This window comes from Amblyomma maculatum, chromosome 2 (genome assembly GCF_055883805.1).
Source record: "Amblyomma maculatum isolate TAMU_Amacu chromosome 2, ASM5588380v1, whole genome shotgun sequence".
Lineage (NCBI taxonomy): Eukaryota > Metazoa > Arthropoda > Arachnida > Ixodida > Ixodidae > Amblyomma > Amblyomma maculatum.
This window is the reverse complement of record NC_139345.1, coordinates 105,551,426-105,577,189: the sequence shown is the minus strand read 5'-3', so window position 1 is coordinate 105,577,189 and position 25,764 is coordinate 105,551,426. Positions and strand designations below refer to the sequence as shown.

The following is a 25,764-nucleotide window of genomic DNA, read 5'->3' as shown; positions in this document are numbered from 1 at the left end:
TTTCAGTGCCTTCCACTGCGACATTCCTCATAGCCTAAGTTATTTTAGGCTGTTACACGTTACAAATAAACAAGGAAAATGCAGAGTAAACCTAGGTGGTTTTGCAAGCAGACGCCTTAATGTTTATATCTAATACGGGACCCATGGGAGGTTGCACTTTGTTAATATTATATGGGTTCATTGGTAAAATACTTCTAATTAATGCTAGCTCTTGCCCGTTCCATCATTTTTGGCATTCTGATAGCTAAGACTATGCTGTGAAGTTTCTTGGGCTGACTTTGAGGTTTGTGTTTCATGTCCTCTGCAGCCAGAAATATGCAGCTTACAGATTTTGATGGTCAACGCTTGTGAAAGATGAGAGTAGCTGCCAGTCATCAACTGCATCGTGGCACAGTGCTGATATTTTTTCTAACCGCAAGCATGCACTCACAACTGTCGGAGGCTGTCAGCACATTAGTGTCATGGAAGACATGATCACCGCGTGCTGGCTATAGGTCCACGGAGGAAATAGCGAGCTAATTGATGTGACTGACGTGTCAAGTGCAAGTTAACTAACTAATGAATGCCTTTTGGATGCACTTAAATGTTTGGCTATCCAGGAATTTGGTCATTTCTGGGCATTTAGGTGATTCAAATACTTCAATAGTAAAAGTTCAGTCTGAATAGAATATGCCTGTATGGTTTGATATTTGATATTCCACTGTTATGTAATATAACAAATTTATGTACTTTTCAGACCCCTATGTAATGCCCATAAAGGGCCTTTAGGGTATGTGAATAAAAAAAAGTAACAAATACTGTTTGAAATTTCAAATATTTGTACACACTGATTAAAAGCAGGCAGAAGACATAATGCATTTTCATCACATCACAATATTTTTGCGCCTCCTTACTCTTTTTTTTTTTTTCATTTCTAGGGCAAACATTGCATCCTGGATGTGAGTGGTAATGCTATCAAGCGGCTCCAGGTTGCTGGCCTTGAACCCATTGCCATTTTCATCAAGCCAAAGTCGGTGGAATCAATAATGTAGGTGCCATAGTTTCCGCTCTTTCGGTGTCTAGTTGTGCTAGTAATGAATAGAATGTGGGCATTTTCATTCTTTCCTGGCATTTAGCTATGCCTCACTCAGTTCTGCTAGCTAATATACAACCTCATCTGTCACACCATTGTGACAAATTGCCTCATCAATGAAAGAATGCTCCAATCACTTGTGTGAGTCAGGAGGATCATATAAAACATATGAGTGTTATTGTGCTGTGCAGGAGGTTAATGTGTGAAGCATGCAAATAGACAGCTCAAGTAATTTGGTCATGTGCAATAGCAGCATGACAGTCAAGCTTCAGCAAATGTTCCTTGCGTTCCACAACTGTACTTCGGTTGATAATTTGCAGTTGTCACCTTATTTATTAGAATCAATGAACTCATCTCTGAACATAGAAAGTACTTGCTTGTGTATGTACTTGGCAAAAACTAAAAGGTTTAAAAAGCATCATTTTGCTATTGCAGAGGTTTAATAGGTCTGGAAACCAGTGCATTGTTTCTACAAAGACCAGTGGTTTGTAGTTACACTTAGCGGGAAAACTCAGGTGACAAGAAGCCAAAGTCAGCAACTGTATTCACCTGTGCAAGGTGCATTTCATAGCTTCCATGATCTGTGTGAAAGCATGGACGTAAAGGAATGTTAACATTTTATGAAACCATATTGACCCTGATACAGTGAAAGCTTGTTAATTGAAACCTCGATAATTCGAATTTTTGGATAATTCGAACTGCACTACTTGGTCCGTCCAAGCTCCGTAAAGGTCTGTGCATAAAAAAATCCTGTTAATTCGAATGAGAGTCGGTTCCGCTGTGGATAATTCGAACTACGTGCCACCGCGCCTGGGTGGCATGGTGCCCAGCACATGCCAAAGAAATGCCTCCATGGTAAGGAGGCATAGTTAGAAGCTGCACATGTCCATATTGCAGACAGAAGATCAACCAGGTAAAGCCATGGAATAGTGGATAAAGCCGAAATGGCGCCATGGCGGCACGGCAGCCGGCGCCATTGGCGGCCGTAGCGATGGCTGCCTGCTCTTCCGTGCAACCTTCGAAACTTGCAACTAAATACTCGTTAATTTGAAAATACGAATAAGCATGTCTGTCAGTGCAGTCCCAACCATCATCGCCCATGAAAGGCTATGATGTCGGACGGCCGCTATGGGTTTCCAAATAAAAAAATTTCTGAGAAAACTGTAGAATCTGCATTGGACAAATGCGAAAGCATTGACGCTTCCTCAACACTCGTTGCCCCTCTTTGCTTCCCCTTTTATTTCTTCCTTTATCTGTCTTATTTCTATTCTTACTCTCTGTCCGGCGTTCTGTGTTACGTTCTCCGCACCGTTACACCCCGACATGTCCTCACAGCACACAATTAAGCACCTGGCGCCGGCGGCAAGAGAGCGTCTGGCTTAGGAGAGGGATCATGCGTTGGCAGGATGCAACGTGACGTCACATTGGCAGCCAACGACCTCCTTCCTGACATAAAGAGGGGCACCGCCAGGTGTCGGTGATGTCACACGTGCTAGGCTATGCCGTGATGTCACTGGTGGTGGCCCCATGGCAACCGCATAGTTGTGACGTCACTACATATGCGTGCCATTTTGTTGTTTGGTCTTTTTCACTCTTTTACCCCCTAATTATATTTCTTATTTGATTAATTGACACTCATTACACACGTTTGATTATTATCACACATTTATTTGGCTCAAGTCGGAAACACATTCACTTCCGGTTGGCATGACGTCACATTTCTTGGACGTCGTCAGTAGTCGTATGGCTATTTTGATGTCTGATTGATTTTACTTTTTTTGTCTCTAACTAATAAATCATTCAATTGGCATTTTTTTGTTTGTTTAGCATCCTTACTCTTTCGATTGAAACCACTTATTTGATCCTAACTCTTACGAGAATGACACAAGACTGTACACACATTTTGTATGCACGAGCTTGCCGACATAGCCCGGTAATGCTTTCGCATTAAAGAAAAGAAAGACTTTACGCCGGAAAAACTTTTTTTTTTTTTTGTGACAGTCGTTCATCCTTGCAACCATTAGTCATCAATGAAAGCAGATCGTGGCACCAGCTTTTAGCATCGTTCACTTCAAAAAGCCGTTTGCACTATCAAGCACTCCAATGATTGTGTGGCAGTGGATGGCACCCGCCCCAAATGCGGCATGATAAAGCGAACATACTGAAAATGAGGCCTGGGCAACCAGACGAGTGCTGGCACTCGTCCAGTTTGCCCCTCTTCCCCGCTAGAACTAACGTCAGAAGATAAACACACTGGCGCACTGCCAAGAAATGCGCTGTGGAATGCAACGGGGACGGTGCAAAATGAACGGACCTCCCCCTGATGAGCGACGCATTTTTTTATTTTTTCAAATTCTGAGTGGGCCAAAGTGGGTGGCGGGTTCGTTATGCACAGTGGTTCATTACTCAAGCAAATGCGTATATTTATTGTAATTTAGGTCGTTCTTTTTTCTTTTAATTTTTGTAGACTATTCGATGATTCAAACATTGGATAATTCGAACTTTTTTCTCGGTCCCGTGAAGTTCGAATTAACGAGCTGTAGTGTGTTGCTGAGCTTGATTGAGAGGTTACGCTTGATGCCACAATTAAGCGTCTCATCTTGTTGCAGCTAAAGCGTAGAGAGGCTTGTTTATTGAAGTTTAAACTGGTGTTTAAGTTTCCCAGCATGCGGGATATAATCAGCACTTCACTGTGCTGTAAAATTATAAGTCAAAATATAAGCTGATGTGAAATAGGTGTTGTTTATATCTAATACTGTACATTGTGGACAGAGTATACGAAAACGTGCTGCACTATCCAAAATGGTACAGCTATTTATGTGTGGCTGTAAGTAATGTTGTGTACTCTTTCCTTTCTTTCTTTGCAGGGAAATGAACAAGAGGATAACAGAGGAGCAGGCACGGAAAACATTTGAGCGAGCAGCAAAGCTTGAGCAGGAGTTTGCTGAATATTTTACAGGTACTTCCTTCATAATGTCTTCACCATGTGTGCCCAGTCCCAAGGCGAAATCTTTTTCATTCTTTCTGACTGTTCTACTCCTTGCCTTGCAAGCATCTTGCAATGTATGAAAGTCAACGTACGGATTGAAGGAGCCTTGCTTCGGCAGCTTCATGCAAATCATGCAAAAGTCTGCATTATTTTGCACAAACACCGCTGTCATTGTAACAGGCACAGGTATTGAAAATGATTATCCATATCAAACAGTTCCTAAATATTGTTAACGAACTCATCCAATTTTGGTTGGAATTTAAAGTTATGGTACACACTTAAGCTCCGCCTTTAAGGTTATGATGCAATAATGTAGGCTACCAGCCCACATATAAACCCCCGCTCTTAACCAAGCCATACGAACGTGCCAGCGTGGCCTAGGGATAACATGAATGCAAGGGTCCCAGCAGGCTGATTCTGATATCACCTTCCCATGTGAAAGGAGAGGCCAGAGCTGGCAGCTCCTGCCAAACGTGATGTCAGGCAAGCTTACGTCCATTTAATGCTCCGCCATGTCTCTGCCAGCATGGTGTTAGCAGAGATTTTTCACTCACAACTCCAATGCTGGTTGCCGACGTCTGATCTTGGTCAACGGATCCTTTTAACGCTATCACTTTAAAGCGGCATGACGATCATGGACTGATTTTTATGACGCAAGGGCATCTTAGGCCAAAGGGTGCCAAACACAAACTTTTTTCCCGGTAGCACTTGCAATGAAGTATTTTGTCACCATGAGCAGCCTAACAAAAATAATAACATTTGAGCCCATTGTATACCATTCTCCTTATTACCTAGATTTCGCATATCGGGATCCGCTTCTGCGGAATCTACCAACTGCGCGCCCACCTGTGGCGCCGCGACCATGGGGTAGAAGCTGACAGCACAATGCAAAACGTACTCTCCCTCAGATCAAACTCCTGATAAACAGAACATATTTTCCAGTTTCCTTGAGGTTCCCTTTAACGAGGCTGCACTGTACTTCTCTGTACAACACAGCAGTAACACGCGGAGCCACCTGAGGTGGCGCTTGGCCTGTTGCTGCTTTGTGGTGCTGGTGCTCTTTTGGTGCTAGTTGTCCTACTGGTGAAGTGTTGTTTTCTTTTCATTTCAACTGAAAAATTCATACTGTACTGAGCTGTTCGCCCTACAGGGCTTTTCGATTACGAGGCAGATATGCTGCCCGCAGTACCACAGCTGCAACTTAAGTGGTCCTGAGATCGAGCAGAATCGACCCCTTGAGGCGCAGCGGCGAACCCTACTCAGTGTGGATGCGTGTTCGCGTCATGTGCCAGCCAACAGTGATTTACGTGCGCAAGTACGGCATGTAGAAGGTTTTTTTTTGTTTCTTTTCTTTGCGGTTCCGGCGTGCTTTTGCTTATCTATTTGCCGCTTGCAAAAGAAATTTGAACACGTTGTCATCCCACACTACAAAAAAAAGAAGATGCTTGTCCATATCGAGTATATGCTGGACAAGGACATCATCACTCTGTCTTCAGCATTTGAGATCCTCTGCCGGGTGGCGTCCCAAACGAAGCGATGCTGTCGTTAGACGCCGTATCAACATAAAACAGGTCGTTGCCGTCAATACAACTTAATGCAATTGCTCAGAAATCGTATATTCCCGTTTTTGTTTGGAATACCTACTGAAGCATGCGACCGCAGACTGCTGCATAGCAGAATACAGTTTGAACAAGCCACTCTGTGCCATCTGTATGCACGATAAAGTTGTCTGAGGACCTTTTTTCGTTGTTGTTGTTAAACCTCCATTTTCGGCGTCTCAGTGGTAGGGCACTTGACTGCTGAATTCGAGAACGGGAGGTTCACTCAAGGCTGTTTCGCAAGGCGCTCCTTTGCTGTGGGATTTGACTGCCAGTTAAACAACCCCAGGTGGTCAACCATACCGAAGCCCGCTACTACACCATCCGTCGTAGCCAATGTCGCTTTGGTGCGCTAAACCCATGTGTTTTTTTTTTTGTGTGTGTGTGTGTGTGTGTGTGTGTGTGTGTGTGTGTGTGTGTGTGTGTGTGTGTGTGTGTGTGTGTGTGTGTGTGTGTGTGTGTGTGTGTGTGTGTGTGTGTGTGTGTGTTCTTGCGTTTCTTTTTTTCACGTGAACAGTCAGCTTTTCTGTACAGTGTCGGCGTAATCTCATTTTGGGGGAATACTTGTGTCTGGTTTTCTAGGCAGAGCCGATGTCCACGCAGTCAACAGTAACCCGCCGGCAGTACACTGTCAGTGCATCATTTAACCAGCTTAATCCTCGAGTCAAGTATGATATAATGAACCAGGCAGTGCCTCGATTTATTCTAAAGTACTGCAGGTCAGTACTGTGTGGGCTTGACAGAATTTTTCCCTGCCTGACACTCGTTTAAGAAATGCGCGCACTGTTGAAGAGGTGATAAGAAAAACACAGCTGTCATTAGGCAAGTGGTACACTTCAGGCCCAAGTATGAACCCGATGAGCGCGGTATAGCGCAAAAAGCATGTGAAACGACGCCAGTAAATCTAAAAGACGGGTAGTTATGCGCCTAGTTTTCTTAAAATCCGCGCTTCTTTTCCGCAGCATTGACCAAATTCACGGATTTTTTTCTGCAATATTGGAACATACTAAATAGTAAATCACTAATGCATTGCAGAAGGCACATTTTCTTCGCCAACAAGCCCGTCGTAAACTTAAAAGCCGACCTACACCGCGTGCATTTTTGCGAGTGCCGCCAGCTGCCGATCCACACTATTGAAGCGACAAAAGCGCCCCCTCTAGGTCGACCTCGTGGCGAATAGGCAAATAATTCCTACAGTAATTGCTCCAAGCTTGCTTGAGCAACTGTGCACTGTCCTGTGTAGGTGCCTTCTTTATGCCTGCCTTTTCTGTTTGGTTTGTTGTTAACCACTAGATCTGAATCGTGTGCATCTGTAATAAAAGCGTCACCTTTGCTTTTGGTCATCTTTTTCAGCGATAATTCAAGGGGACACGCCTGAGGAGATTTACAAGAAAGTCAAAAACGTCATCGACGACAACGGCGGATCGACGGCTTGGGTAACAGCAAAAGAAAAGCTGTGAAAATGTGCGCAGCTGTTGGACGATGCCCTGAAAGTGGGTCAAGGGGAAACTTTTTTTTCTTTCGTTTCTTTTTATTTCCGAAGAAAACCGCTTTCATGAAAGAAGACATTCAACGTAGGGAATCCTTCATCACCGAATGAAAGAGAAGCACATGTGTAAGAGCCTGGTGAAGGAGGCATTTTTCTTTTTCCGATCGACAGTGAGTTTCACCGTGGAATGACAGTGGTGTGAATGTGCGCGTGCGCAGCAAGAACACTTGACGCTGGCAGGGGTGTGTTGCGTGAAACGCCAAGTGGGCCACCGCCCGCTGCAAAGTCACCGTGGCAAAGAGAGTGGAGGAAAGGCCGCAGCTCTCGGTCTCTCATTTTTTTTTTTTTTTCTTTGTGCATTCACGTGTATAATACTGTCCTGCCCTCTCAGTCACCCGCTCTTACACTCACTGTGTAACCTTTTAATGTTTCATCCTTCACCTGCCTTTTTTTTATGCCTGCTGTTCACTTGACAAATAATTGAAGGAAATGCCACAGGTGTTATTCTTTTTCCTGTGGGGTTGTTGGCTGCTTTCTCTCATGACCTGCCCTGTGCACACTGACTGTAGCCGAGAATGGAAGTCGCAGTTCAAGTTGAAAGTTTACTTGTTTGGAACTCGAAATGCCAAACACTGGGTGCACGAGTTGTGGACAGTGCAGCGTTGGAGAAAGCTGGCCCTCGAATTTCTGATTGCATTCTATGGAGAAGCCACCGACAGTTCAGTTTTTGTGTGCAGATTTTTTTTATTTTATTTTATTTTTTTTTTTTTGTCTTTGCACCTGCTACTAGTTCATCTAAACGAAAAAGTTAAAATAAGAGTAAAGCTTAATCAGTAATTGGTCGCCACACCTTTGCAATACGGCAAAATATTTTTGTGAGGCTTCTAACCAAGGCTCATACCAGCATTTCAAATATTGCTGATAATTGTACTGGTTGCATATGTTAGGTGCTTCTAGGCAGCTAAAAAGATAGAAACAGTGAAGTGCATCATTTATGTTTCTGCATAAAGAAACCCCATCTTGCATGCATATGCCAGTCAAATGCTGCTTTGCATATTTAAAGTCATCCATGCGAAATTCAAGTATGTAAAAATCAGTCAATCACAGGAGGCAGGAGTCGCCCCTCAGTGAAGTATGCACGGTTGTTTCTTTTCATTTTGTGGCCTGCATTCTCTTCCTAGTGCTGCTATTTGGAGCAAACATATTTACTGCAGTTGTTGCACCTTCATGTGTTACGTCATCCGAGTCACTGTTGTTCTCCTGCTGTATTTTAATTTGTCCCTGTTTCGTGAATGGTTTGTTAGAGGAGGTGTTGTGTTGCTATCACAGAGCTGTCATGCAAGGTATTGCTTTAGCATTGCACGGGTTGCAACACACTGTACATAGACTTTACGAATGCAATGCAGGTGGACGTGTGAAGTCTTTGAACACCTGCCCCACGTTTTTAACCGCGAAGAGTAGATGCTGCAAAGAAGACTCAGTGATGGATTAAGTAGATCAGTGTGCCATTTGGTCGCTTCACTTGGTTTTCTCTGCTCTTAGTTTTGTTAACCGCGGCTTTCTTATATGCCTCCTATACAGCGCTTTGCTTTCGAAGGGACCATTCAAAGAGTATGGTAGCAGACCTCCCTGTACATTTTGGCAAGCACAGAATGTAGTAGGTGTTGAAGGTTAATTTTTGTGGAAGATACTTTTTTTACTCGAGCAGTTTAATCAGGTTCACCCTGAGGTCCTCAAGCTTGGGAAATTCCTGTTGTATAGCAAGTACAAATGTTGCATATCAGGTGTTGAAAGGCAAGCACAGGCTGAGTACTTTGCATAACTGCGGGTTGCCCTGCATGTACATGTGTGAGGTGAATCTTACAAGCTCGAATACCTGATAAGAACTAGCTTTTGTGCAGTAACTTCATAGGAGTAATTTTTCATTCGTGGAGAATCTCTCTCTCTCTGTTCTCAAGTTTTTGTAAGCTCAGTGGCTTTGCAAGAGTGAAATCATACTGGAAAAGGCAATGCGAGGTTTTTAGGTTTGGAACCATGTTCTGTGTCATGTTCTGTGTCTGACATGCAGCACATTTTTCAAAGTGTGTACACGAATCAGTTTATTTTTTACTGATGCAGTCGCTTCATGCTTGCCTTGCCTACTTTTTGAATGGTCCTTGAGGAAATGTAAGTGCCCAAAACGCTACTGAAGCAAATTAAACGTTGAAATTAATAGTGCAAAGGCAGGCGCAAGTCATCCCGAGACTGATATTGCCAACTGAAGCTGTCAGTAAATTTTTTTCGTTGTTTTTTGTTGTCAAGGCTGTCTCGCTTGTCAGTTTTCAAAGCCTGTCTGTTGTGTGAAAGGCATGCCTCCTTCCACGAACCCATTTGCAAAGCCTTGTTGCAATGGCTTAATGAAAGCATTGTCGTTGTATGCCTAGCTCAAGCCGCAGTGCAAGGGCTGCTATAGTTGCTGCTCCTCCAAAATAAAAACAGAGCCGCTTCGTTGTCCAACGACAGTAATTGTGTACAGAGAGACGCCGGAAGTATTTTAACCCCATAGGAGCAGCAGTCTTATCTTCTGCAGTTAATTATTTGTATAGCTGACGTTTTGTTGAAGACACTGGTGTATGTCTAGGCTACATACCCCTTTTATTGCTTCTTTGCACTGAGCAGTTGCTAGACGGTATGCTATCGCTTGACGTGCCTACGCCACCTGAATTGCTTGGCTGTCTACGAAAAAAAAAAAAATCCCAAAGTCTGCAGCATGCTTGCATCTGCATTGTTATCCGAATGCTCGCATTGTTTCTGTGGGGCGAGCACAGCCAACATCCTGTGTGCTCCTTCTTTCACTGTATGAATGCATAGTCTGAATGCCATAACATTCAGTACAAGGAGCGTTGCATACACACACACACTTGCGCATAGACGCACCTCGATTCCCTTTTCAGTGTGAGCACAGAGCGATGCACTCTTAACGCGTAACTACACACACACCACACGCATGCGCGCATGTTTCGTGCGCGATCGAGGAAGTACTGAAGTCTTTGCTTGTGTTCTTCAGGTGCTAGTTTGTTTTGTGCTACCATGGCATCGCCGAGATTTTTTTCATTGTTGCCTTCCGTGCTTCCTTCCCATCCCACTTCTGCTGGTGAAGTGTTGACAAGTTCCCAGCTGTAGATTGAATTCCCAGCAAGGACTTTGTGATATATATAGCGTTTTGTGTTTATTCATCCTTTTGCTCCCATTCCCATTCGTCTATCACTAACAGACTCGTTCATTCGCTTTACTGCTAGACAAGGTTGTTTTTATCATTGATGCACAGTGAATTGTGATTTGCATTGATTATGCAGACATGGCTTGAGTTTTATTGAGGGTTACTACTGCAGTATTACAGCATCACTTTTCTTTTTACTATTTGGCAATATGTTCAACACTTGCAGAACCCCTCAAAAGTGAAGAAAAATAAAGTGAAACTGAGATCTGACAGGCTTATACAGATATATATATATATGTATATTGTATGTACATGTATACAGGTATACATACAAATAAATTTATGAGGAAATGGCTTGGGAGTGTGAATGTTTGACACAGGGTGGCTTAATTTGTGTTAGTAATAGTTATAGTGACAGTTAACATTCAAAGCTAACCAAAGTGACAAATCAACCTTCATTAACCCAACATCATATGCTACATTTATATTAAAAACACTAAAAAAACCTAGACGGTGATATCTAACTAATGCTGACAGCAGTGATACTGGCAGCCATTTAATTAAGGAGATGCATAGTGTTCAAAGTTTGTACATGGCACAATTCGTGAAGAAATGGAGGTGTTTAAAAAAAAGTGTTCTGGATATTCACAATGGCTTTTCAAGTGTGTTGCTTGTTCATGCTGCTTCTCCAAAGTGTTGCTGAATCTGAAGTTATAGAACCATAAGCAACATTTTCAAGGCATTGATTCTAGGACAGCCATAATGAATAGCACTGCTTGCTAACAAATCGCAAAACCAGTGTACCACTAGTGCCCTCCCAACATGAGCCTCAACCTCCCTTTTTAGCAGTTGAAAACGGGGAGAAAGCCGTAAGTACAGCTCACAGACGACAGGTATCCACAATTCTCGAGCACTTCTTTTCAGGTGACTCTAATGGAATGATTCTGGGAGCTCTTGGTGTCTATAAACAGTGCCACATGGTATCCGTGCATTGCTGGGTGAAAAAGGCAGCAAGTACACTCAGCAGCCTTAAGACACAGCAGCCATGGCAAAAACAGCTACCAGCAACAGCCAAGTAGAAGTCGTGGCGTGGCTTGAAGTGTTGGGTTCTTGTGTGCCGCTGTGCACCTGCCGTTGTAGTTGGTAGTACTGCGCAACCACTCGGTTCGGGTTCCCGTTGGTGGCGTTGAACCATATGTGCATGCAGGGCTTGTCGTCTGGCACCACGTTCCACGAGTGGTCCCACACCTGGTGATGAACGTTTGAATCTCTTAGAGAGCAGCACAACTTTAGGAAGCAGATTTAAGTTTTATCCACCAAGACTGCAGGTAACAAACAAAGATGCACAGTTGTCTCGGATGATATACATATTGCGGTGCTCTCTGTTGGTGACACAATACAACTTGAACTATGCCATGCATGAACAGAAAAGTCCAGTTTAGTGTTCACATCCTTGTGTGCACTGCTACTTACTTGTAGGCTAGTACCGAGAGCATTTGTTAGATGGATGATTGGTGATAAAAATTAAAATTCCATGATATGATAGCTTAAGAGCCGGCTGGAATCATAATTTGTAGTGTTTCTGTGCCATAGGAATGCTAAGCCATATAGGGGAAGAACTTGGTGCACCAGAAGGGATAGCTAGGACCTTTATGTTTAGCATCACTGTTTTGGATAATGACGACTATATGCCACTATGTCAGCTAAAGTCGATTCTCAGTGCAGTAATGTTCTTCCAAAAGGCCACATTTGATGTTGTGTAGAGCGACTAGGTAGTTCATTCAGTACAGCTGCAGAGTGAATCTCTGTTGTAAATTCACAATAAAACTTTGTGGAGTTTAAATAAATGCCACTCTTCCAGCACCTGAGTTTATGTAAACATCATAATGAACAAGAAGGTCATCATGCAACCCTTGCAAAACTATATAGCTGTCTTCCTACCAGGTAGTGGCTGGCACCACCCTGAATAGAAGTATTAGCATGGGGGCATTTGAGATGGGATGAGCTACGAAAAGAATGCAGCTGTTGTTTTTGTATTACTACTGTCACTCGAGGCATCACTAGCACTGTATTTTACCCTTTCCCCTCCACCATGGCACCTCTTTCTCTCTGCCGTGTGGCCCCACATCCTCTCTTTCACAGAACTTGGTGCACCAGAAGGGATAGCTAGGACCTTTATGTTTAGCATCACTGTTTTGGATAATGACGACTATATGCCACTATGTCAGCTAAAGTCGATTCTCAGTGCAGTAATGTTCTTCCAAAAGGCCACATTTGATGTTGTGTAGAGCGACTAGGTAGTTCATTCAGTACAGCTGCAGAGTGAATCTCTGTTGTAAATTCACAATAAAACTTTGTGGAGCTTAAATAAATGCCACTCCTCCAGCACCTGAGTTTATGTAAACATCCTAATGAACAAGAAGGTCATCATGCAACCCTTGCAAAACTATATAGCTGTCTTCCTACCAGGTAGTGGCTGGCACCACCCTGAATAGAAGTACTAGCATGGGGGCATTTGAGATGGGATGAGCTACGAAAAGAGTGCAATAATTACTGCACAGTCAGTCATGAAAGATTTACACTTTTGCACCTAATGGTGCATTCCTACTACAAGGCCACACCACATGTCGATTCTTTCATTCCCATATTCTGTCATTGTTTCTGTACACCTAGAATACCCATATAATTGCAACCGGAGCCACAACTGATTCTCCTTTCACCTTTTACCATCACTTCACTCGCTGCGCTGGCGTACTTCCACTGTAAGCTATTTCTGTCGCCATTTAATACTCCGCCAATGGCACCTTTTCTCTGCTTTAGGCTCAATGGTGAGGTTAGTAGTGAGATGCCTCAACGCTACCTTCCACTTCCTAAAGAGTCGCGCTGGGTGCAGTAAGGTGAAAGTGGGTGGCAACGGGCGTTCGACTTTTTTATAAAGGGCTGATCGCGATGCATTGTAGATGTACTACATACCTGGTTGCAGAAGTCTTCAGGCCCCGAGTACATCTTATCGAAAGTGACGCACCTCGCTGCCTTGGGGCAGTGGTTTTTCCCTGCGCATTAAAAAAAAAAAAAAAAAAAAAAAAAAAAGGTGTATGCAAGAGCTCAAATGCAGATTTATATTTGTCTAGTTGTAAACTCCACTGGGAGGTATGGCGTGAGCAGAGATGGGAAAATGCTGCGTATGGAAAAGACATATTTTTGCGAACTTTCCTGCAGCATTCCCCAAACGACTCTGTCCTCGCACGCCAAATGCTAAAGGGCATTAAATGCTAATGCGTGAAATTCTTGCGAACGCCATTCTTGTAGTTATATGCACCGAAGAAACCTGGCAGGTCTAGCGCGTCGTCTTTTTTATACACGTAGCCGTTACTGCATTGTGAGCTTTAACAAGAACTTCCGCTTTCTCGGCTTAGTCGGTAGCGCACTTCTGCTGCGCAAGTTTTGAATTTTTTTTCCGTTGGGTACATGGCATTTCTGCAATGAAAGTAGGTATCTCCACCTTGTTTAGCTGAAATGCGAAATTTCATCTTAATATATCTAGATGAACTCTAGTGTTCCGTTCTTAGCCTGAACCTGTCGCCGCTTCGCCAGAGCTGCATGTGTGCCTCCCTTTAATACAGAACCCTGCGCACGCCTGTGGTCGCATCATGCCGCAGCGCGCGGGAAGAAGCGGAGAGACCACGTGACGTACGCGCAGCCGATAGAGTGACGCTCGCTTGTGGGCGTGGCTGCGTGCGCACCTCAGCAGCGCGGTTTCGATTTGGCGGATAGAGTGTACTAAAACATGGCCGACGAGAGAGGCACTTTCGAAAGTACAGAAGCTGGCGTTTAGCTTCCTGAGTCAAGCTTTTTAAGTGAATTTTAATGGTGCGCATGGCTTCGCAAACACATTCCCAGAAAACAACAAAAGTCAGGTGCACATGTGCGAGTGACCAGAGAACATGAGCGGCGCACGACAGTCTTCTGGATCGAGTGCCTCGTGATGAGAAGTTTAAATCCGCAGTAGAACAGTGGTGCGAGCGAAGCCCCAGCGTAGTGGGTCGCTAAATTAAAGCAAATGTCTCGCTTCTTTAAAAAGCTCTCTGATACACGCTTTATCGCTGAGCGCACTTGCGACCCGCCAGATCGCCACCCGTTTGCCACAGACTGATTCCCCTAGTTTGGGGAGTAAATAAAGAGTTTATCATCATCCACTCTAGTTCAAGGCAACCGTGCACTTGCCTCAGACGCTAATTTAATGCACGATAGGTCCTTACAGGCCGAAATCACGAGGAAACTATCAACTTCGTTCTCACTTTCACTCAGGCAAACATCACATACATCGGTCAGTTAAGGCTGTGGGAATAAAGCTTGCACGTAAACAAACGTAAATAAAATACTGTGTTGCGTGTGATAAACGCTTCGCCTGAGCGCCTTTGCATTTATTCCCTGCACGCTTATACGCGGGCGCCTTTATATAGCATAGTAATAAGCTTTATTACTTTTTTGATTGCGTTATTGCGACTGAAGGAATAAGGGAAGGATCGAAGCGGCTAGTGCGTTGACAGCACGCACAACGGATACCCCGGTGGTGAGGAGCCTAGACCACAACCGGCGAAGGCCACTTGGTTCCCAGCCCCGGAAGACCAGGAGCAGCCACAAACACCCTCTGCGTCGATATCAGCAGTTACTACCAAACAAATAATCCACCACCAGATACTCCGCTTGTGAGCTTCGCGTGCGCGTATTACGTGTACCGGCGCTCACGTGGGCAACGGGCGGAGTGTCCCAGATACCGCGTGGCTCCGTTTGCTGTCGCTCCTCTATCAAAACACGCCGACGGAGAATACGATCCTGATTCTCACGAGCTCGGACAGGACGTCGAGCTTTTCTGCTGGCGGCCTTGAATGCGAGTGACGGTGGCGGGGTGCCTAGTCCAACTGACGACACACGAGAGCGCAGTCTTTCGGTTCCGCCTGCAGTCCCGTGAGAACGAATTATATGTCCGAAAGACAGAACGAGGCAGTCTGTCTTCACGTTGCAGTGCCGGTACCGAACAGTGAACACCATTTGTTGGCCTGCCTTCAACTCCACGCGATGGGCACGCATCTCCTGGCCAAATTGCACGAATTCCGTTCACAACCAAGATATTGCGTCGAAGTGAGGGGACAATAGGAAAAAGTGAATGGTGTAGTCGATAGATGATGAAGAAATGTCGCCAGGGAAAAAGTTATGGTGCATGTGGAGTAATTAGTCAATTAATTAGATCCAATAAAAGTCAATTAGACGTCTAAATAGCAAAACGAAGTGATCTGCTTACGCATTCCTAGCTCCAATGCGGGTGGCTGTAGTGACCTGAAACGTTTTCCTTTTTTGTTTTTTTTGCCGACGTTTTCTGTTCTCATATTCCAACTCACTTTCCCTTAGCTACGATCGTCGCTTATATCCGGTTGATTCCCGTTGCCGGTGTCGCCTTGCCCTTTGCTGTTCACGCCGTCGCACACGACGATAAACAGACGATACGTCTGCGAGACAACACAGGCGGCCGCTGATTGTCCCGCGTGTTCCTCTGCGCTCTGTTCTCGTCCTGTTAGGCGCTGCTGAAATTGTTAGTGTCTGACTCGCAGCCCAAGCGTCGTGAATTCGAGTCCCACCTGAAGTCCCAATCATTTTTTTTTTTTTTCAGCGAAATTGGTTTGGTGTGTTTTGTGGGGTTTAACGTCCCAAAGCGACTCAGGCTATGAGAGACGCCGTAGTGGAGGACACCGGAAATTTCGACCACCTGGGGTTCTTTAACGTGCACTGACATCGCACAGCACACGGACGCCACTCCGTTTCGCCTCCATCGAAAAGCTGCCGCCGAGGCCGGGATTCGATCCCGCTTCCTTGGGAACAGTAGTCGAGCGCCATAACCACTGCGCCACCCCGCCGGGGCTTTCCAGCGAAATTAATTGCTTTATTAACTTAAATGATTTAAGACGCGGCGATCTTTTTCAACTACATGTATGCTATGTCTTAACCACTTTCGTTCCACGCGTGACTACGTCGATTTTCACGTGAGCTTTGTGCGGTGTATCGAACTTCTGCGCGAGGCCATGTTGTTTTGACGTGGATCTGAGAGTCTCAAACTCCTTTTCTCAAATAAAGTTTTATCCATCCATCCATATATACTCTGTCGATCAATCAGGATTTTCGCGGAGGCTCAGTAGGCTCTGTCGATCAATCAGGCGCGGATGCAGTACGGAGGCTCAGAGTCGATCCTTGTTCTTCGAACTTCGGTTTATTTGAACTGATGATTTATCCCGTCACCGTTAACAGCAATAAGCACTAATTCACACTCCGCGTATTTCGAGCAGTTTTCCCATCATGAGATACAGCACCCCTTTCTGCGCCTGACTAGCTCGCCTCGCCGACACACTGCATGGAAACTCTTTTTCAGATTGTTTGGAACGACAAGCGTTTCCATGCGAGCCTGTCTTGGGTGTAACTAGTAGCGAGTAACCCACGTACCTCCCGAGAAGATGAACCCTCTCGGCCAATTTGGCGTGCAGGCGAAGTCGTTCCTGCAGTCATTCCACCATCTGAGGCAGTCGCTGTAGCACAGAGGAACCTCGAAGAACCGCTCCTTCCCTATTTTCCGGTCGACCTGTCCAGGGCAAGAAGGTTCACTCATCTCAAAGGAAACGAAACACCAAACACTTCCCAATACAATAACTACAATAACAAAAAAGCGCCTTCCTTCCTCCCTACCTTCCCGCAATCATTTCACTCGAAAGGTGCATTATCAGTGGAGGCTTATAATTTTCATGCGTGTGAGAATAATTCCGAGAGCGCAGCCACTGCACACGCACAGAATACCGTGTACTAGGTGCAAAATTTTGTTCGGAGCAAAAAAAGAAAAAAGAAAACACGAAACAAAAAAAAAAACGCCAATAACATCAAAGGAGGCAGTAAAAAAAAAAAGATTTAACTTGGTTACACCAATTGCACTCTACTGAGAAGCATTGGGTTATTGGCTCGTGGTTTGGGTCAAAGTCAAATATTATGTCACGGTCAATCATCGGTTACTCCTAGGCTGTTATACCGGCCTGTAGTTTAAATTACTCGCGCGAGCCACAGCACGAAACAGCTTAGCCAATCGGAGCGACAGCACATGGTATTCGCTTCTCACTTCAACCTTCATGTAGCAGAGAGAGAGAGAGAGAGAGACAACTTTATTTGTCCCAGGTGTCGTGAATTAGGGCAGGTGGGTCCTGTATGGGGGGAGGGGGGGGGGGGGGGAGCGACGTCCTAGGCCCACGAAATAAGTGTAAACTGTGTGTTCTGCCCAAGCTGGCAGCTGATTATTCTAACTCGACCACAGCCATCTGGTCTCTGACATCACACAACCCGCTCACCATTTAGTGCCCGGCCTTGTCGTCTGCCAACTGTAGCACCTACCAGACAATAGCTCGTGATTTTTTGAGGCTACAAGCTTCAAACGAGGTGCCGTAGTAACTACCGAGCTTAGGCAGCTAGGTGTATAGGTTCATTCAGGTGTAGCTAGGTGTAGCTAGGTGTAGGGTCACTCAGAGCGACGGCACACACGCGATTCCTGTGCTTGGCTCGAGTGATCACATGTACTTCTCAGCACAATAAAGATATTGACAGAGACACTTGAGACTGCGTATGTGAGAATGTGAAAACAGTACGTTCCACATTACTTTTTAAAGTTTCCTCGACAAAAAACTGTATGAAAGGCATGTTATTAGTTGGGGCGACAAGACCAATCCGACTGCCATTATTGAAAAAGAACAGCGATTGATGTGAAGACTAGAAACACGTGTAGTATGGACATGGTTGCCCCTTTAGGAACGGAAGATGTAGCCGGTACGCGTCACGTACAGTTACGCAAGTATAGTGGACTGTTGCGGTTTCTAGCTGCGCGTTTGGAAAAAAAAAAAAGAAAAAAAAAAACTGGCACGCTTCTTAACAGAGAAGATTTTTTTTTTTTTTTTTTTTTTCCCCTTGCTGTTCAGTCCTCTAGTGTATACACGAGACGTTACTAATTAAGGCGCCGGCGTGAGCAGCGGCCTCACGATACGCGCATTCTTGTGATACCATATAGTGAGCCAGGTACTTTCAGCTGCGCGCGTGACTAGCGGATCAAGCACCACTCCGTGGTAGCGGCCGACAATTACGTAATTTGAACCACACGTACCGGTCGCGCGTATGCCAGCGGCGATCCACAAATTGCGCTGACAATACGTGACAAAGGTCACGTTGGCACTGAAACTTCGCAGTCCTCGTGCGTTCGCCAGGACCGCCAAGTCGGAGCCTCGCCCTCCCCTTCCCTTTCTCTCGGGTATAAATATACTCTACCCTGACGATCCAGGGGCCGATGTTGGGCTCGCACTCGTAGAAGCAGAGGTCCTTGCGGAAGTGCTCCCGGCAGGCGTCGGACATCTTGCGGCCGGTCTGTCCCTCGCAGAAGTCCAGCGACATGCTGTACATGTCCTTGTGGTGCACGTCGTGCGCCGTCTTCTCCGTGCAGCACGAGTGGTCCTTCCATGGCGAGCACTGCACAGCGGGGCCGCGCCTGTCAGTGTTTTCGTTCAAACGTCTCCAGTGCCGACGTGTAACTTTCCGTCGTCATTTAAACGCGCGCGAAATTCGCTCGCAGGAGAGGAAAATTCGTAGAACACTTCGTCTCGCGCTCTAACGTGCATATCCCCCCCCCACACACACACACAAAAGAAAAAAAAAACATTTATACTTCGTAATGCGCAAATATGTGCGCAAAGTTGAACATGGGGTACGCTTGCAATCGGTGCAACATGGATAAAAAAAAAAAATGGGTGACAATTAGCTCCGCCGTTAAGGGCATGACGCGATAGCGTATTGCACACACGGACGATGTTTGTTTTGTTTTTTTGTCACTTTTCTGTGCTTTCATTTTTTTTTTTTTTAGTTTCGTTCTTTCCTTTCTTTTTTTTTTTCACACCGATACTTAGAATCAGTAAGCATTGATTTTCCATTCTAAGCAGTTTGACACCATATAGAACACATTTTTCATTTTTTTCCAATAAGTATTTGAATTAACTTATCAATTACACACTACCTTTTTTTTATTAGCATATCATTAAGCATTGGCTTTTCATTCTGAGCATTTTGACACCTTTGAACCACCTTTTTCCTTTTTCTTTCTTTAATGCATCAGTTAATCAATTAAAATGATTTAATAAACTCGTCATCGTCATCAGTCATAAATCATTAGAAACACAAATTACCACAATATGTTTTTATTTATGTTTTTTTTTTTAGTAGCCCCTGATTATTTCCGACTGCTCTACTAAGACGGCGACGACCGCGCACCATGACACCCTGACTGGGACCCAACTGATTTTCCTCTAATTAGAGAATAAGCGGATTCTCAGGCGACAAATAAACACACGGGCTACGAATATATGCTAAACTGCAGTTTGCCTCGAAATGGTGGCACAAGTGACTGAAACCCTACCTATTAATAATAATAATAATAATAATAATAATAATAATAATAATAATAATAATAATAATAATAATAATAATAATAATAATAATAATAATAATAATAATAATAATAATAATAATAATAATAATACCTATTCTGAAAAGTCCAGAATGGGCGCATGGAGATGATGGAATTTCCCCGTGTTGATGAGGGGAAAAAGAAAGGAATATACTCTTAAATAATTCAGATGTATACCGCAGTAAACCAACTCGGACGCATTTCGTACACTAGAGGTTCTACAGTTCGCATGCACTGAGATGTGGCTGCCCGCGGCTGGGATCGAATCTGTGACGGTGCAGTTAGCACCAGACCGCAGCGCGGTAACGAACGACTATGCGCCTGTTTTCCACATCCTATCGATCGTTTACAGAAATGGTTTGACCATGGTAGAGGCTGCACTGATTTATTGGCTTCGTTTCAATCAAGCAACGACAAAACAGACTGAGTGACCGAGTAGCTTTGACTGAGGCGCTCTGTATTTTAAATTTAAAAGCCCACTTCTAAAGCCCTCTATTTTCATATAACGGGTGGGGGATAGGCATGAAATTATTTTGAATTCAGCAGTCCTAAACGTTGGAAACATGGTCTAAAGTTATACCGTATTAAACTGTACATTAAGCGACAGTCTACTATCATAGGCGAGTGCAAAAATGTCGGCATAATTTGCATAATCTCATCACTTTGCACGTGGTCGTAAAGAGGGCAGAATTCGCCGTTTAGGCGGGAATTATATCTTAAATCGGTCACGAAAATCAGGTCTGAGGGACGTTATGGTCATGTTGTGTCCTCTCGTCGCGTCTAACACGGTAGCCGCATGGAGTGCCTGATGTGAATATATTACATTTCCTGATTATGCCACAGTGCAACATAGACAGTTGAGCAATGGTCAAAGCGTGAACCTTGCTCAATTAACACTAATGAATAGTCGCTTCCAACGCCTTTCCCTCTCTTAAATTCGTCCTTCCCGGTATACAAAGAACACCTGCAGGTACAATATTTGTCGAAAATTTAAAGCCGATGGAATTCGCTTGGCTCGTACGGAATATCTTCAGGCGGCAATAAGACTTTTGGCCCTTCTCCTGCCAAGTGGCAGCACTCCCACAAATGCGCTCGTAGCTTTTGGGAATAGAATTCGAGCAGCAGAATTCGCCATTTCATGGAACAAGCTTCACGCTCGCCGCAAATATGTCGGGACGCTTATCTTTTTGCAGCAGCAAGTCATCGCAGCCGTTGCTCCAGTTTCCTTTTATCACGCGCCTTTATCTGTTTCGCTGACAGTCCATCTCGTGGAAGCAGAACAGACATGCGTAGTATACGGCGCCTGAAAGACTCACGTGCGACGTGTGGTCGGGTGAACTCTCTCGGCTCGTCGCCGAAGGACTCGCAATGAGGAAGACAATGAAGACGGCGATAGCATCGGCGTTGCGGAAGATATGTATTTGTCCCGAGGATATGCTGAGCGAGCTACATAATTAATGACGTCAGCGAGAAAAACCGTCACTGGTGGTTCTACGTGGAAGAAAATGTACGGTTATCTTTATGGCGTTGCTCACCGTCACTCGTCTCGAGCACTTTTTTTTTTTTTCTTTACGTTCAAACACATGAAGCCTTGAGCAGAAAGTGGGGCAGAAACTTGGGGGTTAACGAAAAGGCTTGAAATTAAAACGAGGTCAGATTAGCGAGCTATGGAAAGGATAAGATGATGCATCTAAAGTTGAGGCATAGGAAGTATACTAAAGCGGATTAGAGATAGGGAACGAACACAAATTAATGATACAGCTGATATCAAAACTAGGAAACTGATATGGACCGGGCAGACAGCGCAGATGGTTATAGAGAAGCGATGGTATGATGTAACGGAGCGCGCGAACTCCAAGAGAATACAAACGAAGGCAGGGGATGACGGAGGCACGCTGTCGGCGAGATATCGTTACTTAGAGATCAGTGAGGGCGGTCAGGAGAGGAGATCAACTGGCCTCCCTGTACACGCAACGCCTCCTGATCTTGACAGAACAGGAATCTTGGAAGAAATCGTTATCTTCATCCATAGACGTCAATGAATTAAAAAAATTACAGCCCTAGTGTCCTTTGCCTACTAGGAATCTATTAAGGTAATCGCTAATAGAATCAGGGCAGCTTTATCAAATTTTAACAAAAGCTCCATGCAGGCTTTTATAATAGTTATAATTGGTTGATAGGAAAGGAACTGAGGCGCTGTATCTGCCACACTTGTTCTGTGGGCACCTGAACTGAGCCGTAAGGGATGGGAGGAAGGTGGGAGTGAAGGTGTAGAGAAATAAATGCGGTAGTGGCGGGCTATGTAGTAATTTTGACCACTTGGGGATTTTTAACGTGCACTGACATCGCACGACACGCAGACGCCTCTCCGTTTCGCCCTCATCGAAACGCAGCCGCTGGCGGTAGGTGTCGAACCCGGGTACTCCGGCACAGTAGTCGGGCATCTTAACCACTGCACCACCGCTTTTTTTCTTTATTGACTAATTTATTATCAGATTTCACACATAAAGAACATTACTCCACACACACACAGGGAAAGAATATTACGCGACAAATACAGAACATGGGTTAAAACCACGCGATTTGGGCTGCGTGATCCATTACAAATCAGGCATTTGCAGCAACACGTACATTCCGCGACCACCGCGGCGGGGCAGGCTTTTGTACCTGGACGATATTCATGCTATCAGGGTGATAGAAAAATGCGCAGAATATGACCATGCATCCTCTATATTACCATGGCGTAGAAAAGTCATGTGTAAATACTGGAATATGCAACAAGCGACGGCTGTACAGCCACCACAGTGTTCAGGAAGTATAAAAACCTAATTCGTTCGGTTCACTGGGATTTAACGTCCCAAAACTACTCGGGCTGTGAGAGACGCAGTATAGTGTACAGCTTCGGATCTTTAACGTGCACTAATATCGCACAGTATATATTTACGGGCATGTACCTTGCTTTTCGGCTCCATCGAAAAGCGGCCGCCGCGGCTAGGATCGAACCCGTGTCCTCAGCATCAGCAGTCGAGTGCCCTAAACAATGAACCACCACAAGTCGGCCAAAATCCCAATTAGGAAATGTGTATTGGCAGGGAGAGACGATCTCTCCAGCGCTATTAATTATACCGCTCGTTTAAAGTGTCGTTTAAAGACCTCGGTATAGAGAAGCTGGGATACTGCAATGTATAATTCGCCCATGAGTCGTTGCTTTGATAAGTAACTCAGGGGACAAATTGGAAATAATGATCAATGACCTAGAAGGCAAAGCAGAACGGCGGGTCTAAAAATCAATATGTTCAACAGCATCGGAATGGAACAGCAATTTGCTATATAGGGCCCTGCATGGAAGTGGTATAAGAGAATCTACTTAAGACAGGTGATGACTAGGTTAGGGCCAAGCCAGTGAAGTGAACAGAAGAACAATAATTGGGTGTAGCGCATTTGGCAGGTATGACTTGCAGTCTACCACTGTCCCTCAAGAGAGAAGTGTACATAACAGTATAGTATGATTACCGGTACCCACACATGGAGCAGAAACCAGGAGGCTAACGAGAATTATTCAGCTTAAATTGGGGACGACGCAGTGAGGTTTAATTAAAAGACAGGAAGCGCTTATGCAAAAGGTCAAGGAACGAACCTGAGTTAATGACATTCTATTCGAAACCAAGAAGAAGTTGGCATAGGTAGGTAGGTAATGCAATGAGAAAGCAAGCGGCAGAAGTGAGGTGGGCGGACGAGGTTAAAAAGTTTGCAGGGGATCTAGCACAGCTGGACCGCTGGAGGAGTATGGGAAAGGCATTTGCCCTGCGGTGAGTACACTTAGGCTGCTGCTGACGATGGTGATCGCTCTTGGTCCTGGAGTGGACGCAGCTACGGGATGACAGATATTGCGCCAATGTATACCTACGCTTCGCTGCAGGGAAACAAAATGCTACATCAATTGTTTCTTTTCCACGCACAACGAGTGGAAAACAATAACAGTTTATCAGCATCTTGCACTAAATTACAGTTTAACCTATGGCTCATTGTATCATTGCTCACCTCATTGTTTCAGCCATTTTTCTTTTTTACATAATGCACTGTGCGCACGCCAATCATATGGAGCCATTTGCCAGGCAAACATCATAAGTGGGACAGGTCTCATATTTTTACATGTATTTATTACGCCATTCGATCCTTCGGTCATGTGTACTTCAAGTGCAGGTAGACAAACAGGAAATCTGCCGAGTGTCAGCTATCTGTCCTTGTATCGCTGTCACATTGTCGTTCGAAACAATTCTCGCAGCTTTGCCCTTGTGCACTTTTAAGTGTTCCACGTATAGTTGCTTACAGCCGGTGTTGCCCGCTGCGGTGATGACCTTGACTAGAGGGCAGGAGTACTCGGGTGCGGTCTCGGCCGCGTTTCAATGGAGGAAGAAAAGAGCTCGTGTACTGTGCGATGTCAGTACACGTGAAAAATTCCTAGGCGGTCGAAATTATTCGAAGTCAAAAGCGCGCGCCTTCAATACAGGGTCCATTATGGAGCCTTCGCGAAACTGTGGCAGACAGCTTCTCTGCGCAGCGAAAAACCCTTTCACCATGGCTGCGATAAAGGGATGCAACGCAACTCTGCTAAACTGGTTTCTTCCCAGAAACCATTCACCCACGCTGAGATTGCAAAGGAATGCCGATCACTATAGGATTGTTCATGACAAAATACTTTAAATAGAAGTATCCAACGCTGCACCCAACTTCGGCTCCTACGACAGGTCGCCCTGCCATGGTGAAGGAATTTTTGCTATGTATGAAAGCTGGCTTATGGAGTTTTGAAAAAAAAAAAAAAAAAAGAAAAAAAAAAAAAAGAAAAAGCCCAAGTCGCTTACACAGGGAATCCCCGTAAACCACGAACAGCCGCTTTTTCCTAGCCAGTTGAAGCTAAGTCAAAGCAAGGGAAGTTTTCGAAACGTTAACACGAGCACATGGATTGCCCCAAATTGACAACGCACGCAGGGCCTTGACCGCAGAGAAGAGGGGACCACACGCCCGCGTTTAAATTAAAGGGCAAAAGATTAAGGCGTAACCTAAATGACAGTATATGGTAAACCTTGTAAAGTACAGTACAAGCCTTAGCACTCAAGAACGACTAGCGCCGATTTCACTGCCCCCAAACATTTATCTGATATAGCGAGTTTTCATCGCAACCGCGCATCATGGACAAAAAAAAAAAGGAATGAATTATTAATTCCCACTTTTGTGCATGATGCGCGGTTTTATTTTGAAAATAATTTCTCACCATTGCAGGCAACCTTTAACCATCGGTATTCGGTAAGGAACCGCGTGCCACGTTTCCACACGGCGACAACCACTAGCGTAGTGCATTGCGAAGAAATAATATGTAGAATATTAATAAATAAAAACACAGCCCGTACGTTGCTTCCCTTCCATTTCAGCGACCGTCCTGCACGCCAAGCCGCGCATTTTACTTCCTGCTTACAAATTTAAGAGTTTCCCGCAATTTGTGTCCCGGAATTGCATGCTTCAAATCTGTAGCACTTTCAAGTGGTGCCCATAAAAATTCTAGTTTTAAAATCGCATATAATTTGTCTCAACTCTTTCATTTGCATGCATTTTTACGTAATGATGCAAGACATTGCCATTCATGCATAAACACGCGGCATGCGTCTGCTACCCTTAACTACTGCTAAGTAATTTCCCATGCTGTTGCGATTTCCCTAACGCAAAAGTCCGATGGCTGTGACGTCAAAGGCGGCTTTAGCCTTTAGATGTACGTGAGGCCTAAGCAAACTAAAATATAATACCTATCGTTCGTTGTCGCTCCAGCTCTCAAAGTATAGACTGACTTAAGCGCTCGAACAATCCCTTTTTAAGATTTAAGAGCGCGGGCG

At 44.7% G+C, this 25,764-nt stretch overlaps 2 protein-coding genes across 8 annotated transcripts in view; one reads left to right on the top strand and one right to left on the bottom strand.

Moving 5' to 3' along the window:
• dlg1 (MAGUK family member discs large 1) overlaps positions 1-10,701 on the top strand; it is a 627,306-nt gene extending 616,605 nt beyond the window's left edge. For all 7 annotated transcript variants that reach the window (XM_084594971.1, XM_084594967.1, XM_084594969.1 and 4 more), the window contains 3 exons: positions 918-1,027; positions 3,940-4,031; positions 7,013-10,701. In XM_084594971.1, coding sequence (XP_084451097.1) covers positions 918-1,027; positions 3,940-4,031; positions 7,013-7,119 — 309 coding nt within the window. In that variant the 3' untranslated portion in view covers positions 7,120-10,701. The remainder of the gene's footprint in view (positions 1-917; positions 1,028-3,939; positions 4,032-7,012) is intronic.
• A 147-nt stretch (positions 10,702-10,848) lies between these two features.
• LOC146199481 (folate receptor gamma-like) overlaps positions 10,849-25,764 on the bottom strand; it is a 22,192-nt gene continuing 7,276 nt past the window's right edge. The window contains exons 3-6 of the mRNA XM_084594974.1: positions 18,691-18,888; positions 16,840-16,975; positions 13,321-13,400; positions 10,849-11,595 (exon numbers count right to left, since the gene is read on the bottom strand). Coding sequence (XP_084451100.1) covers positions 11,377-11,595; positions 13,321-13,400; positions 16,840-16,975; positions 18,691-18,888 — 633 coding nt within the window. The 3' untranslated portion in view covers positions 10,849-11,376. The remainder of the gene's footprint in view (positions 11,596-13,320; positions 13,401-16,839; positions 16,976-18,690; positions 18,889-25,764) is intronic.